Source organism: Trachurus japonicus, unplaced genomic scaffold (assembly GCF_045865225.1).
Source record: "Trachurus japonicus isolate A0001 unplaced genomic scaffold, Traja_1.0 AP030188.1".
NCBI lineage: Eukaryota > Metazoa > Chordata > Actinopteri > Carangiformes > Carangidae > Trachurus > Trachurus japonicus.
Window position 1 is genome coordinate 22,953 of NW_028220321.1, and position 14,296 is coordinate 37,248.

The 14,296-nt window shown below is 41.0% G+C and overlaps 1 protein-coding gene across 1 annotated transcript; it reads left to right on the forward strand.

Moving 5' to 3' along the window:
* Positions 1-7,666: 7,666 nt before the first annotated feature.
* On the forward strand, positions 7,667-13,082 carry LOC146960602 (sterile alpha motif domain-containing protein 3-like). The gene is made up of 5 exons (XM_085772239.1): positions 7,667-7,706; positions 10,453-11,420; positions 11,598-11,756; positions 11,865-11,957; positions 12,675-13,082. The coding sequence occupies exons 2-5, from the start codon at positions 10,467-10,469 to the stop codon at positions 12,993-12,995; spliced, it is 1,527 nt and encodes a 508-aa protein (XP_085628365.1). The 5' UTR covers positions 7,667-7,706; positions 10,453-10,466; the 3' UTR covers positions 12,996-13,082.
* The last annotated feature ends 1,214 nt before the right edge of the window (positions 13,083-14,296 follow it).

Sequence of the window (14,296 nt, forward strand, 5' to 3'; positions counted from 1 at the left end):
AAATACAGTTATGATGAGTGCTGTTGCATTCAGGGTTGATCCATCACAGTCTGTGACGTCCTTTAAGTCCCTTTTTAAAACACATCAGAGCTTTACCTGCTTTTATTTCCCCTCTAAGTGTCCTTACTTCACTCAAAATCACTTTAACCTCTTATTTCTTCCTGTTTTTCTTCTCTTTGAACCTGTTGATTCGATGTCTCATCTCTGTCGAACATTTTCCGACAGATTTTTTGGAAAAGTGCTCTATGGATAATGATAATTATTATTATAAGAGGTGCATTAAAGCGCTTTTATTGCGTCCAGCAGACGGCGAGTTTGACATTAAAGCAGATAACAGCGGCACGGCCGTTTCGGCTAATGCTGTGTTCAAGGCAGGCTTTTGAAACCGTAAGTTACAGCTTCAAGTCACAACTACGACTTGGTAGCGTTCCAGGTAACCCGTAGCTCGTGTTTTTACCGTCCTGTTGTCTGTGAAAGTTCCCTATAACGGCCACTCGTAACTTCCGACCCGTGAACTCGTACCAGATCGAACTGGTATGACTTCACAGGAAGGAAAAACACAAAGTACGAGTTTCCTTGAACGCACCATGAGTTAGCAGCCCCCGCCCTTGTCAGGCATCAATTGGTCCTCGTGCTACGTCACCACATTCACGCGCATCCCTTGGCTGCACACACAGCCCTTCATGCCGTTCTCTCCCCTCATTGGATAACACTTGTATCCCACAAGGAAAATTTTCTCCTCGGGTTACAGCAGAGCAGAGTGACGGAGAGACTCGTGTTTAGGCTGAAATACTTCATGTAAGTGATTGCTGACGGAAAATAGGACTATTTAGGACTTATATTAACAAAAACATTCCACTGATATCTGCTTTAATTTCCTGTCTGGTTGGAGAGATGTGAGTGAAAAGGTGTGTGTGTGTGTGTGTTGTAGTACCTGTAGCGGGACGGCCAAGGTGACACACACACAAACACACACACAGGCAGACTGCTGCAGTGATGCATCCCAGAATATGCAAATGTGTGGAGATGAGGGAGTGTGCAGACGTGCAGAGAGGGGTCACACTGAGGAAAAACAAAGTTTGTAAAGTCACAGAGAAGCAGATGGACGTCGTCGGCTGCTGAATCAGTCCAACCAGAAACATCTGCATGTGTTTGAGCGACGAGGCCGGAGACTTTTAGTCTGTTGTGATTTATTGATGAGGTTGCGAGGCCTCGTCCTGTTGGAAGATATCGCACTGGAGGAGAAGAGAGGAGGGAGCTGATCAATCGAATGCTAATAAAAGCTTTGGAGGGGCGTTCAGGGTCATCGCTGTGAGATGAAACTGGTTATCTTAGGAAAAGTTATAGTTTGTGATTTGTTATAGACAATTTTTTATAACTCTTCTGTTCAAACAATTTACATATGATCATTATTGAACATTGTGCTGTGCTTGGAAACTCACTGTCTCATACAGTAGCTGCCAGTGGCAAATAACTAGTGTCTCCAAGAGTGAATCAATACAGATACATAAACGTAATATACTGTACTGTATCTGTATAACTGTGGTGCCTGTATATGTACCATCGTGTTTATGGAAGATATTAAAGGGATAGTTCAACATTTTGGCAAATTGGCCCATTGCCATAATCGCTATAGTCATAGCAGTAGGCTTGTTACCTTTATTTGTTGGTGCAAGCTATTTTTAGAACGGTGGAGCAGAGCCGCGAGCTGCTCAGAGCTACGCTACGGAGGCTAATGGGATTTCTTGGTTTCCCTCATCAAACTCATCAATACACAATCCAACAACTCCAAAACACTCTGGTGGACAAGTTGTGACAATTAAATGAACAAACCTACTGCTATGACTATAGGGCAATGGGCCAATTTGCCAAAATGTTGAACTATCCCTTTAAAGATCACCCTGCAACAGTTAACCACAACAACATCTTCAGGAAACTGACGTTGGTTTCAACATTTTTATGATAATTCTCTTTCAATGGACCAAGCAAACTTTATATTGGCTTAAAGGACAGTTTTCATGTCAAATGGAGTTTGTATGAATCTTTTACTTAAAGGGATACTTCACCCAAAATCGATAATTCACTTTTCTACCACACTAAGACTCCATATTCCCCTGTCCGTAGTCATGTGACAATCATCACGTCTTCCTACTTCTCAGATTCCTCATGTGTGTTGAAGTCGGTGAAACTGTGTCATGAACCTTTTTTCCATATTATTATATAAGAGTTGTCGTAAATTAATCCTCCGTCCTCCCTGAGTGGAGTCGTGCGCGGCTGAAGTTTCCCATCAGAGAGAGGAGAGCGACTCTTATCTCCCTCTTATAGGAATCACACTGTTTCATCTGCTGCTTCTGCGTCTGATCTGAAGTAAACTCTGGAGAAGTTTTTATGCTGCTTAAATATTTGGAGCGTGAGGCAGCAGCAGCAGCAGGTCGGCGTCGGGCTTTGATCTCCACCCGGCCGCTGCTCGGTAATAACTGCAGGACCTCTGCGTCACCTCTTTTAGGTGCAAGAGTTCAGGGACCATTTTCGAAGCTGCTCTCCTGCTGTGTGAGGAAGATAATAGCCGTTCTCTCTCTCTGAGGCTTTGTGTGGTGTCTATCTGTCTGTCTGCGGAGTTAGTGGACAGACGCCCGGGCCGGGCCGCCGCTGACATAAATGTTTATAAAGATGACGGTGGTGGAGTACAGCGTCCACAGTCCACACTGCACTGAGCTGTTGTGCATGAGGTCATAGGTGAAAAGTACAGACTGAAGATGGACGGTGGAGACTGAGGAAGGACAAGTTTGTCCTCCATCGTGTCTCCTGCACGTGTAACCAGGGTGTTTTATAACACAGTAGCTATTTACAGTACATGCACAACATTTATTAATCAGATTAAAAACTTGGGAAAATCCGAATCTGCTGTTTATATGGGCGCAAAATCAAATAATCCGATCATGACGTGCGTATACATGCACCATGCACCAAGCTTTATTCATAATAGCATTTTGACATGCATAGAGTTGTCTAATTTCCATAAAACAACAGCAAAAGAAGAAGTTGTAGAAATCCATGATTTTTCTCTGCGAGGGACAAGTGGGAATTACAGGAAAAGCACAGATCAATACATGTGATTCAATTTGTAAAGATCTCCCCGGGCCGTATCAACTTATTTATGATAATAAACTCAATGAATTTGCTCATTAATGTTTCTTAATATGCAGCTTTTATCTGACATTTGCAATAATTAAGTAACATTAGCTGCTGTAACACACAGGTCATGGCAGAGGAAAGGCTGGAGTCTACTGGTTATGAATCTATGCTCTTTTTATGTTGAAATATTTTACATACATTTAACCAAATATATGTATCTTCCAGGACCATGTGACTAATAGATTACAACAGAGATCTGATTGAGTCGGACAAACTGCTGAGGAAATTTTTTTGTTTTTGTGTGAACTGGTTCTTATTTCACTTGGAGGTAAAAATAGTGTAGTCAGTAAATAAGTATAAGCTAAGTGAGAGGAATATTTACCACCCACACAGAATCTGTCCCCAAGGTCACACATAAAAATATATAAAAAAAGCAAACTCAGAGATGCAGTCTTCTACTTTATTTATTCTCTCTGTTTTAAAAGAGGGTTTGTGGATCTTGCTGCATTACAGTACATGTAGGTGCAGTTTAAGCAGCGTTTCTTTGCACACTGATTAAAAGAAAAGAAAAAAAAAGCAACAACTGACAGATAAAATATTAATTTGCACACAGCTTCAGATGTAGTGTAGATATGTTTTCACACAATTTGTGTTGCCATATGGTGATGCATGGTATGTATGAACTGGTTCAGCTGTTGACGTCAACAAACCATGTGTTTCAATCAGGATGAAAGCTGCTTTTCTAATAAGTGTGTGTGTTTGTGTGTGTGTGTGCCAATACACCACTGCCATACCTGCACAGTGGGACTGTATATACTGTAACAGGGTTGTCAGACTCATTTTAGTTCAGGGTCCAACACATAGGCTGCAGTGTAATGCGATCTCAAGTGGGCCGGACGATAATAGCATAATAACCTATAAATAACAAGAGCTCTATATTTTATCCTTTGTTTTTAGTGCAAAGAAGAACAAAATATGTTAACAGGGATAACAGGGATAGTTCAACATTTTGGCAAATTGGCCCATTGTCATAACCCCTATAGTTTTAGGAGTAGGATCGTTACCTTTAATTGTCGGTGCAAGCTATTTTTAGAACGGCGGAGCAGAGCCGTGAGCTGCTCAGAGCTACGCTACGGAGGCTAATGGGATTTCTTGGTTTCCCTCATCAAACTCATCAAATACACAATCCAACAACTCCAAAACGCTCTCGTGGACAAGTTGTGACCTGCACATTCACCACGCTATGAGATAATAACAGAACGTTACCAGACGGAGTTGTTTTCGAGGTAAATTCATGCAAAACCGCTGATGCACGTTCCTGTCAGATGCAGTTTTTCAGCAAGCAGTCTCTGCATTTGCCTCTAAAACGACTCTGTCTCGTAACGTTCTGTTATTATCTCATAGCGTGGGATTCTGGCAATGGGCCAATTTGCCAAAATGTTGAACTATCCCTTTAATAAGTATAACTAACCAGGAATGTCCTGAGAAAAATACTATGCCTCTTCTGTCTACTTTGTAATTTTCACACTTGGCAAATTTATGCTGCGGACCAGATTGGACCCTCTGGCGGGCCGATTTTGGCCGAACGTTTGACACTCCTGGTATATAATCTACCAGTATGGGGTTTTTTGTGGTTTTTTTTGTCCACTCGGATCATTTCCCCCTGCTCTTTTCCCACCACCACCACCACCACAGCAGCAGCAGCACTAACAGCTGGGTCATGGATCTATGGCTGACATTTTGCAGTCGGCCTGTTGGGTCGGCTGTTTAATCATTGTGGCCGTTTCACTGCTAATGTGGTCTGAGTCCCAAGTACATTCATTCATTATTGATGAGAGAATAAATGTGTCTGTGGTGCACTGGATGCAGCAGAATCACTGAATCACCCCCCAACATACCATAATGATGATGATGATGATGATGATGCTCTCTGTTCGACGGCTGGTCATCTTCATGCATGCGGCTCCTGGGCTTTTCAATATAAAAAAACAAAACAAAAAAACTCACTCGCTCTGTTTTATTTTATTCTTGTGTATGTGCTGCTTTATTTTTTTTATTTTTTCTTATTTTTTTCTGCTCAGCCAATCACGACGCAGTTAGGCAGCAGTCGCCTGTTGCCGTGGCAACTACCTGTTAATATTCCGGCAGAGTTTTCTCACTGACAAGAGAGGGGAGTGGGTCGCTGTGTGGGGGACCGCCACTTTCTCGCTCCAGAAAATCGATTGGACTTTCCTGGAGAAAGCAACCAGGGGGCGTGGGGGGGTGTTGGGGTTGTTTGGGGGGGGGCAGAGCCATGTGGCTGCTGCTGCTTCAGTTTTTACCTGCACATGTGTGAGGTGACGGTTCACAGCTCCAGTGACCTCACTCACCTTGACTTGTCATTTAGTGCAACAAGAGGCTCAGTGCATGTGGCTGCCTGCAAATAAAAACGGCTTCAGCTCCTTAATGACCGCTGCTTTTTCCCTTTTTTTCTTTTTTTTTTTTTTTATATTCCGCAGGGGTTTCTTCTCTTCAAAGGTCAGGTGTTAAAGAAGTGAGCTCTCTCTCTGCCGCTGAGTGCGAAGGCCTTTCACCAGGGATTAGTTGTCTATCGTAAAAAGGGATGGAATTGATCACGAATCCCATTACGCCCCCCCACCCCCCTCCCCACCCTCACCCCGCTTCATCAAACAATCCAGTCAATCCCATCACCGGTGTCTCCAGCTGAAAAGACCTCTTTTTAAACGGTTTCTTTTCTCATGCAGGCGGCAGGGAGATCTGCCACTGAGCTATTAATTACATTCACATTCACACACACACACACACACACACACACACACACACACACACACACACATGCATGGACCTGGCATAATTAATTTCTAAGCCATGTGTGGAGCTGAAACAAGGGAGTGATTGTTAAAATCCCCCAAATTTCCCATTTATGAAAAGTATCATTTGGATTTTTGGCTGTTAATTCAACATTTCTCACTCTCTTCTGACATTTTTATGATCGGTTGCTGTGTAAACAAATAAACTGCATATTAATCAGTCATTAAAAATTCATTGTCAGTTTGAAATATCAATGTTTCAGTGATGAACATGCATCTGCAAAGTTACACTGTAAACTGTAATTGTATACCTTACTTAAAAAAAAAAGTGACCATAACTCGTTCCAGCTTACTGTGTTGACTATCCTCGCCTAAACTTAGTAAAGACAACTTTCTACTGAGGCAAGTAATCAAACTCATCAGCTGCAAGTAATCTGTACTTAGAGGTTTGAGTGAGCAAGACGCATCTGCATCACCAGCAGCAACTCGGCAGCATTCGGCAGCTCTCGTTGACCGCACATGCGCAGTTGCCCACTGACGAGTGACGACGTGCTTTGAATGAAGCGGTAAACCGTCAACAACAAGGCGGTTGCTGCAGCTAAGCGTCACGGTAAGTTTCACTGTCTCTGTATGTAGCAAACTTATAGTAGTTATCTTTGCCAGATAATTTATCCGTAAGTCCAGGTTTGGAGGTTAACTTTATGTTTAATGATTTAGCCATGCCTGGGACTCTCTAGTCGAAATTCTAATGTTTATTTAGTGGCGTACTTTTGTTGTTGCTGCGAGTCGGTCGGTCCTTTGCAGTCACATGAAAGCTAAAGCTAACCAGCCCCTCACGTAACGTTGCTCGATTTAAAACTCTTTAATTCAAATACAAATACAAATTTTAGGGATAACTGGAGTTTCAGCAAACACAGCGTGCTTATTAACGGTTGAAAAAGCAACGGTGCTTATCTTTTAGGGACACTCTTCAACTCGGCAAGCATGTAGCCTAAATAAAAAAGAAAGAAAAAAATAGTTTGTCGTTGTCCATGGCCGATTTCTTTAACATGGCGGAGATGTTTTAAGTTTACTGTTGTCTCTTTTTATACTGGTCGCATAGCGTGTATGTTTCAGTCAGTGACAGTAAAGTAATAACTAACTGAGAAGTCACAGACACACTTACCACGCATGATGCACATGAGAATATCCATAAATCCATCCGGAACAGGATGATAGTGTCACTCTTAAGAAATTCAAGATCTCATCAGTCATCAATCCTCTCTTCTTTGTCACGTTTGGAAACTTTTTCATTGAAAAAATAGTAGGCTAATCCAGTGTCGTCTGCTTCAGCCAACTCTGTTTACCTGCGCACAGCTGATAGCAAACAGCTGATAGCACACAGCTGATAGGATTGGCTACTGTTATCAGCTGTGGCCCACGTGACAAGCAAAAGCATCATGGGAAATTGAGTCCTTATTTCTCATAACAGTAGAAAACAAAAAACTTTTAAATGAATGAGAGTAGAGATGCAACTATCAACTATTTTTATTGTAGACAATAATGACACTTTTTGAAAAAAATGCAACAAAAAAAGAAGAAAAATTATTCACAAAAAGTTGTGGAAAAACTTAGTGCTGATGCTTCGAAGCCCAGAAAATTATAATCTGTCCAGCCCTAATCTATGCTTGTTGTGCTATGACTTAATTAAAGTTTAACTGATTGATTTGTTGTTTCTTTTGTAGGTTTCTGAAGACAGACACCTAGCTATGCATTGGAAGTGTAAGTACTGCTTGTTTTCTTCTGAAAAGAGGGCTCAACTATTCAAGCACTACCGCTTAAAACATGGAAGCTACGCAAGAACCACTCCAATTCCATGCCTACACACAGATTGTCTGTGTTCATTTAAGTCATTTAATGCCCTAAAAGTGCATTTAACAAGAAATCACTCGCATGGAGATGGGCAGACGAGTGGAGCTGATGAAATCCCTGTAATATTCAATTGTCCTCTTTGCAATTTTGAAGAACCCTGCACAGAACTCATTTTTTTTTCCCATTTGCGCCAACATCTTAAAAATAAGGAAACTGTGAATTGTCCATATGAAAACTGCATTTTTGAGAGCAATGTCTACTCAACATTTAATGCTCATAAATGCAAAGACCATCGGCTTCCCAGTCAGAAGCGATTGAAGCCTGACATTGCCATGCGCAGCACACCTCCTGATTCAGATCCAGGCGTGTCACAAGATGTGCAAGAAGTTGAAGATTTTCCTACAGACCAAGACAACATTGAGGCAGAAGCTCAAATTGAAAATCTGGATAATTTACAGCATCAACTTGAACATAATTTAGCCTCACTCTTTCTAAAACTGCAAGCAGTTTTGCATTTATCTGACATGGCAATACAGGAGGTAATTCAACAACTAAATCAGCTTGTACTTCTCTCAGAGCCCCTTTTGCGTAATGCCATTCAGCAAATTCTCAATGAACATGGTGTCAGTGACGATTCGGTCGTGAGAAAAATTGTGAATGCTGTCAAAGAGAATAACTTGTTCTTGAAAATGACTGATGCTGGCCAGTCACTCTCCACAGCCAATAAAAGGGCATCATATTTTCAGAGGGAATTTCCTACGGTCATGCCAGTTGAATACAAGCTTGAAAAAGACTTACAATCACTCTCTTATGTGCCAATTCTGAAAATGTTACAAAAGCTACTAAACAGAGCTGATGTTCTGGATAAAATTCTTACACATGAGTGCACAGTTGATGGATACAACACTTACAGAGATGGCACTCACTATCGCGGGAATGATTTTTTTAAGACTGAGACCTTAAGGATTGTGCTTGGCCTTTACATTGATGAGTTTGAGATAGCCAATCCTCTGGGCACTTCCAAAAAGAAACACAAACTGTGTGGTATTTATTGGGTTCTTGCCAATCTTCCCTCAAAACATCGCTCCTGTCTTCACTCTATCCAGCTAGCAATATTATGCAGAGCAAGTGCAATCAAACAACATGGCTATGCAGCTGTCCTTCACCCACTTCTTCAAGACCTGGTCACTCTTGAAAAACACGGTGTCTATGTTGAGCAGTTAGGCGAGTGTGTGAAAGGAACTGTGCTCTATGTGTCAGCTGATAACCTAGGTGCTCATTCTTTTGCTGGTTTCCAGGAGAGTTTTACAGTGCAGCACCCCTGTCGATTTTGCATGGTCAAGAGGAGTGACATCCAGCAAAGAGAGGTCCGATCAGGAGCATTTGAGTCCAGAACCAGCCAGGATCATGACAGGCAAGTGTCTGAAGTTTTAGAGAATCCAAATCTGGTGAAAGAGTATGGTGTGAAAGGTCCTTGTGTTTTAAGTGACAATTTGGAACATTTCCACACTGTCAGTGGGTTTCCACCTGACATAATGCATGACCTCTTGGAAGGTATCATCCCTGTTGAGATGTCTCTATGCATTAATGACTTGATCTCCAAGAAGTACATCACCCTTGAGTCCTTGAACAAAGTCATCAAACATTTTCCTTACAAATTCACAGACAGAACTGATCAGCCCCAGATTGTCCCTGCCACATTTGCCTCTAGAGGTACGATTGGCGGCAACGGCCACGAAAATTGGGCACTCACAAGACTCCTCCCACTAATGATTGGTTTTGATGTCCCAGAGAATGAGCCAACATGGGAAATTTTAATGCTTTTAAAGGACATCTTAGAACTGTCAGCATCATTTAGAGTAACAGAAGATTCTCTTGATTTCCTTGATGCAAAGATCTCAGAGCACAGAGGTTTACTTTTAACAGTATTTCCTCACTTCACATTGCGCCCAAAGCACCACTTTGTGGAACATTATCCACAGTTGATGAGGATGTATGGGCCGCTCAGAGATATGTGGACAATGCGCTTTGAAGGAAAGCATAAATTCTTCAAACAAGTCATTCGCAACACAAAAAACTTCAAAAACGTCCCACAAACTCTGGCTGTCCGGCATCAAAGAATGATGGCATACCATGTAGACTCCTCCTCATTTTTCAAGCCATCCATCCAAATGGACAAGGTGTCACTTTCTTTGGTTTCATCTTTTCCTGAGAATATTCAGAACTTGTTGAAACAGAGGTATGCATCTCAGAACACTGTCCTTGTAGCATCATCTGTGAGCGTTGATGGCATCAAATACAGTTCAGATATGATTGTGTCTGTTGGTGCTTGTTCATGCCTGCCTGATTTTAGGCAAATTCACAACATCCTTGTCATTAACAGTGATGTTTTGTTTCTGTGCAAACATACGACATCATGGTATAATGAACATCTGCGTTCTTATGAGCTATGCAGTCATGCGTCATCAATGTCAGTCAACATGCTCTCTGATCTGAATGACCCGTTTCCTCTGGCAGCCTACAGAATCAGGGGCAGGACGTTTGTTACCCTTAGACACTATATTTTGTGCTGATTGGATGCTGAAGATTTTGATGTCAAGTGTCATGAAGTAACTTAACTGATTTTTTTTATTGTATTTTTTTAAATCCTCTGTAGAATCGCCACCAACAATGGAGATGAGGACTACACTAAGGATAATTGTCCATGACAATGACATAAGGAAAATTACACTCTCTGCGAAACCACACACACTTGACTCTCTTGTTGAACAGCTTGAGGAGAAGCTGGGGCTTCAGTATAAATTCTCCCTCCAGTATGAGGATCCTGATTTCAATAATGCCCTTGTCAACCTCACTGACATTACTGACCTGCCCGACAAACCCACCCTGAAGATAATCGGTCTGGTTCCAACCCCCACACCAAGCACAGCCAGCACAGATGACACAGAGATCCTCTCTTTTTCCTCCCCTGAAAGTCGGTCATCTCTTTCTCGGTCTCCATGGCCAGACACTTTCGAAATTCCTTATTTTCCTGTGGACATCGAGTACAGATTACGCCAGGGAAATCTTCTGTACATGAGAGACAAGACATATCTACAAGTACCCAGGGACATGAAGCACGAGATACTTGAAAAACTTGCAGAGGCAATTTACAGCTTCAAGGCATATCCCAGCGATCAAGAATTCAATGATGTTGCAACTGCACTGATTCAAAAACATCCTTGCCTCATTGAACCAGGCTCTGCCAATGGTTGTAACGGATGGAAAAATAGTATTAAGTTCAAAATGGGCAACTACCGGACCAAACTGCGTCGAGCTGGATGTACAGATGTGGCCGTAAATGAAAGGAAAAGAAAAGGCCAAGCTCCTCACACAAGCATCAAAAGACCCAAACGGTTTGAAATCAATTTCCTACCCAATTTCCCTGATGGTGAAGATGAGACCAGTATGGAGTCCAAACGAAAGGAACTTGTAGAGGAGATGAAGAAACGGCGTCCAACTGCTGCTCTGATAACCAAAAACATGGACTCTACCTTTGCCTTGAGAAGACAAGAGTTGGTGAACTTGGAGCCTCCAGTGAAGGACACAATGGAAAGGTGGCCAGCACTCTTTACAGAGGGTCAGGTAATTTGAAACTCTTCCTATCTTTTATGCATTAAATTTTTTAGTTCTCATATAATTCATTGTCACATCTTTTATTAACTTACAGAATTAGCTTCAGCGTCCTGCTAGTGAAAAGTAGTCCTAAGAGGTCCAATATCACTATATCTTAAATATTAATTTGTCATACTTTTCCTTCAGATTCTGGCAGAGTTCTGTCGCTTGTCAAGCAAAAACCTGAATACAGAATTCTTCAAAGAACTTGACAAATACACCCCTCGGTTCTTTGGGATTTTCAAGAGCAAGGGAGGAAGTGTTGGCCAGAAACTTCAGAAGTATCTGCAACAAGTCAGACCAGAGGTAAGTTTCTCAGATACAAAATACACAACCCCATTGTGTGTGCAGAGCTATTAATTGATTATTCTTTACCACAGGAGTGATGACTGTGTGTTTGACATGATTTTTCAGAGTACAGATATTACTGCGAAGCGAACGGCAGTCCTCCGTGGCCTTCCTGTGATCCTTGGAGATGAGAACACAGACTTCTTCAAGACATGCTTTGTAAGTCATCTTTATTACAATTTTTTAAATTCCACACCACAGGATGTCCACTCCATTTAATTCTGCTCTGTTACTTTGATACCTTTAGTTTTAGTTACTGTTCTTCCACTCAGCCTGAATCAGTGCTGCTTTACTTCTTACGTGATGTACTGATAACCTATCCCCAATCAAAACACTTTTTGTGGTATCTGTTGTCTTTCAAAAGGATTCAGTCGCAGTTCTCTAGCGTCACCCCATGTGAAACCCAAATGTCTTCAAGAACAAAAAAAGTACAATGAATTTCACTTAGCTGATTTTAAATACTTTCACTTCTCTGATTTTAAGTAGGGGGTTCTACTGATATCTCTTATTACTGTATGAAGTGCAACATGTAGTTAGTTAAACACAAAAATGTTTTGAACTTTCCCTTGCAACAACATCAACACTTATTTATCGCTGATCCTCTTGGGAAATGTGCTCGCTATACTGTCACAGGAGGCTGATGAGTGGACTGCCATAGGTGTAACAGCTGCAAACTGTAAGATTTTCACATTCCTGTATTACACTGGAAGTTTACTCATCAGCCTCCTGTGGTAGTAGCGAGTACATTGCCAAGAAGCCGCAGTGATGAAGAAGTGTTACGTTGTACTTTTAGTGGCTGTCTTGTGTTTTCTGTCATAGAAATTCAAGGTGACATCTGATATGTAATTTTGGTGTTATTGCTGCTGTTGTTGTTAGGACTGCGAAGACCCAGACATGTCTCAAACCCCCATTGGGATCCTGACCATCATTCCTGAGGACACACAGGCCTCTCCTGACTCACTGCACCTTCAGTCTTCAGGTACTGCAATCATTTTGGAAGGAAGAATTGTCATGGATGACCTTGGAAATCTTCCACATGCCATGTGCTTGCTCTTTGGACTTATTTACGCTCTGAATTTGGAGTACCCTCAACAACTGAAGTACACCTTTGACTTCATCCAAAGGGTGCTTCTCTCACTTGGACATAAATCGCTAAAACCAAAAATACAATCACTCAAAAATCTTCTGATGCAATGAGTGAATGTGTTCACGATGTGAATGTGACATGACATTATGGGTCACGTTGATACCTTTACCCTTATTGGAAAAGTGATGTTTATTTCTTTTTTGTGGTAGGGAGCCTCATCACACTTATATGTATACACTATATGGTTTTATGTTCATGAGGAGGAGAAACACGAACACCTACTTTCCTTTTAGCTTTTCTTTTTCCTTTTGTGTTAATGCTGACATGATTGTGGTGATATTGATTACCAGCAGGCTCTTTAGCCAGTTATCTCAGACTTAATATCCGTTGAAAGATATATCTGTTGAAAGTCAATCTCTAGTGCAGTTCTAAATTCATCCACTAAGAATTTAAATCAGAACGCTCTGAGCAGGTTTCAGCTGGAGCTGTCTTAAACATTACAGTTGCACATTCAGTTGAAATAGTGATCTTATTTTGCAGTCATGCAATAGGTGGATTGGAAACAGAGTTGAGCTATATTTTCTGTTCACTTTATTGATGTTATGATAAATGTTAAGCCCTGTAATTGACAAGTGAGTTTATCTGTATTTTGTTTCACACCATAGTCAACAGAGACATTTAAGCAGGGATTCTCAAAGTTTTAAGGACTGAGGGCCGTTTTAGAGACTCAATATTAGATTGAAGGCCGCCCTAGAAAAAGTCACGTGTCATTTTTTTCTGAAAAAGTCTATGGAAAAGTTTGTTTCCAGGTTAGTGTTTATATTACATAGAAAGTATGTAACCACACTTGAGAACCCCTGTATTTTTTCAGCCTGGACCCTATTTATCCATGTATTTGTGTTCAGAACAAAAAAAGTTTAATTATTAAACTTTGTTTTCCATTCAAACTGTTGTCTGTTGTCTCTTCGTTTCAATAACTTATAACTTTTAGTTCAACTTACTTGAACATATCAAGGCAATCGGTTTCCTGATATTTTGCTAGTAACGTGAACTCTTAAACTTGTAATGATAACTTATTTTTATGAGTACTGCCTAATTAACATAACTCACAAGTTTAAGTAGACAAAATTGACATTTTAAGGTCAACCTAGCTAATGATTTTGAGTTAACATCACTCAAGTTTACTGCCATTATATGAGTTGTCTGAAATTACATTTTATAGTTAACCTAATTAATGATTTTGAGTTAACTTCACTCAAGTTTACTGCCATTATCCGAGTTATCTAAACACAGTTATTTTCAGCTACATCACCTTAAAATGAATTAGCTACTTTACTTGGAGATTTTAAGGCAATCGGTTTCCTAACTTTTTTTAAGTAAAGTGAACTTATTACAATTTACAGTGTACATC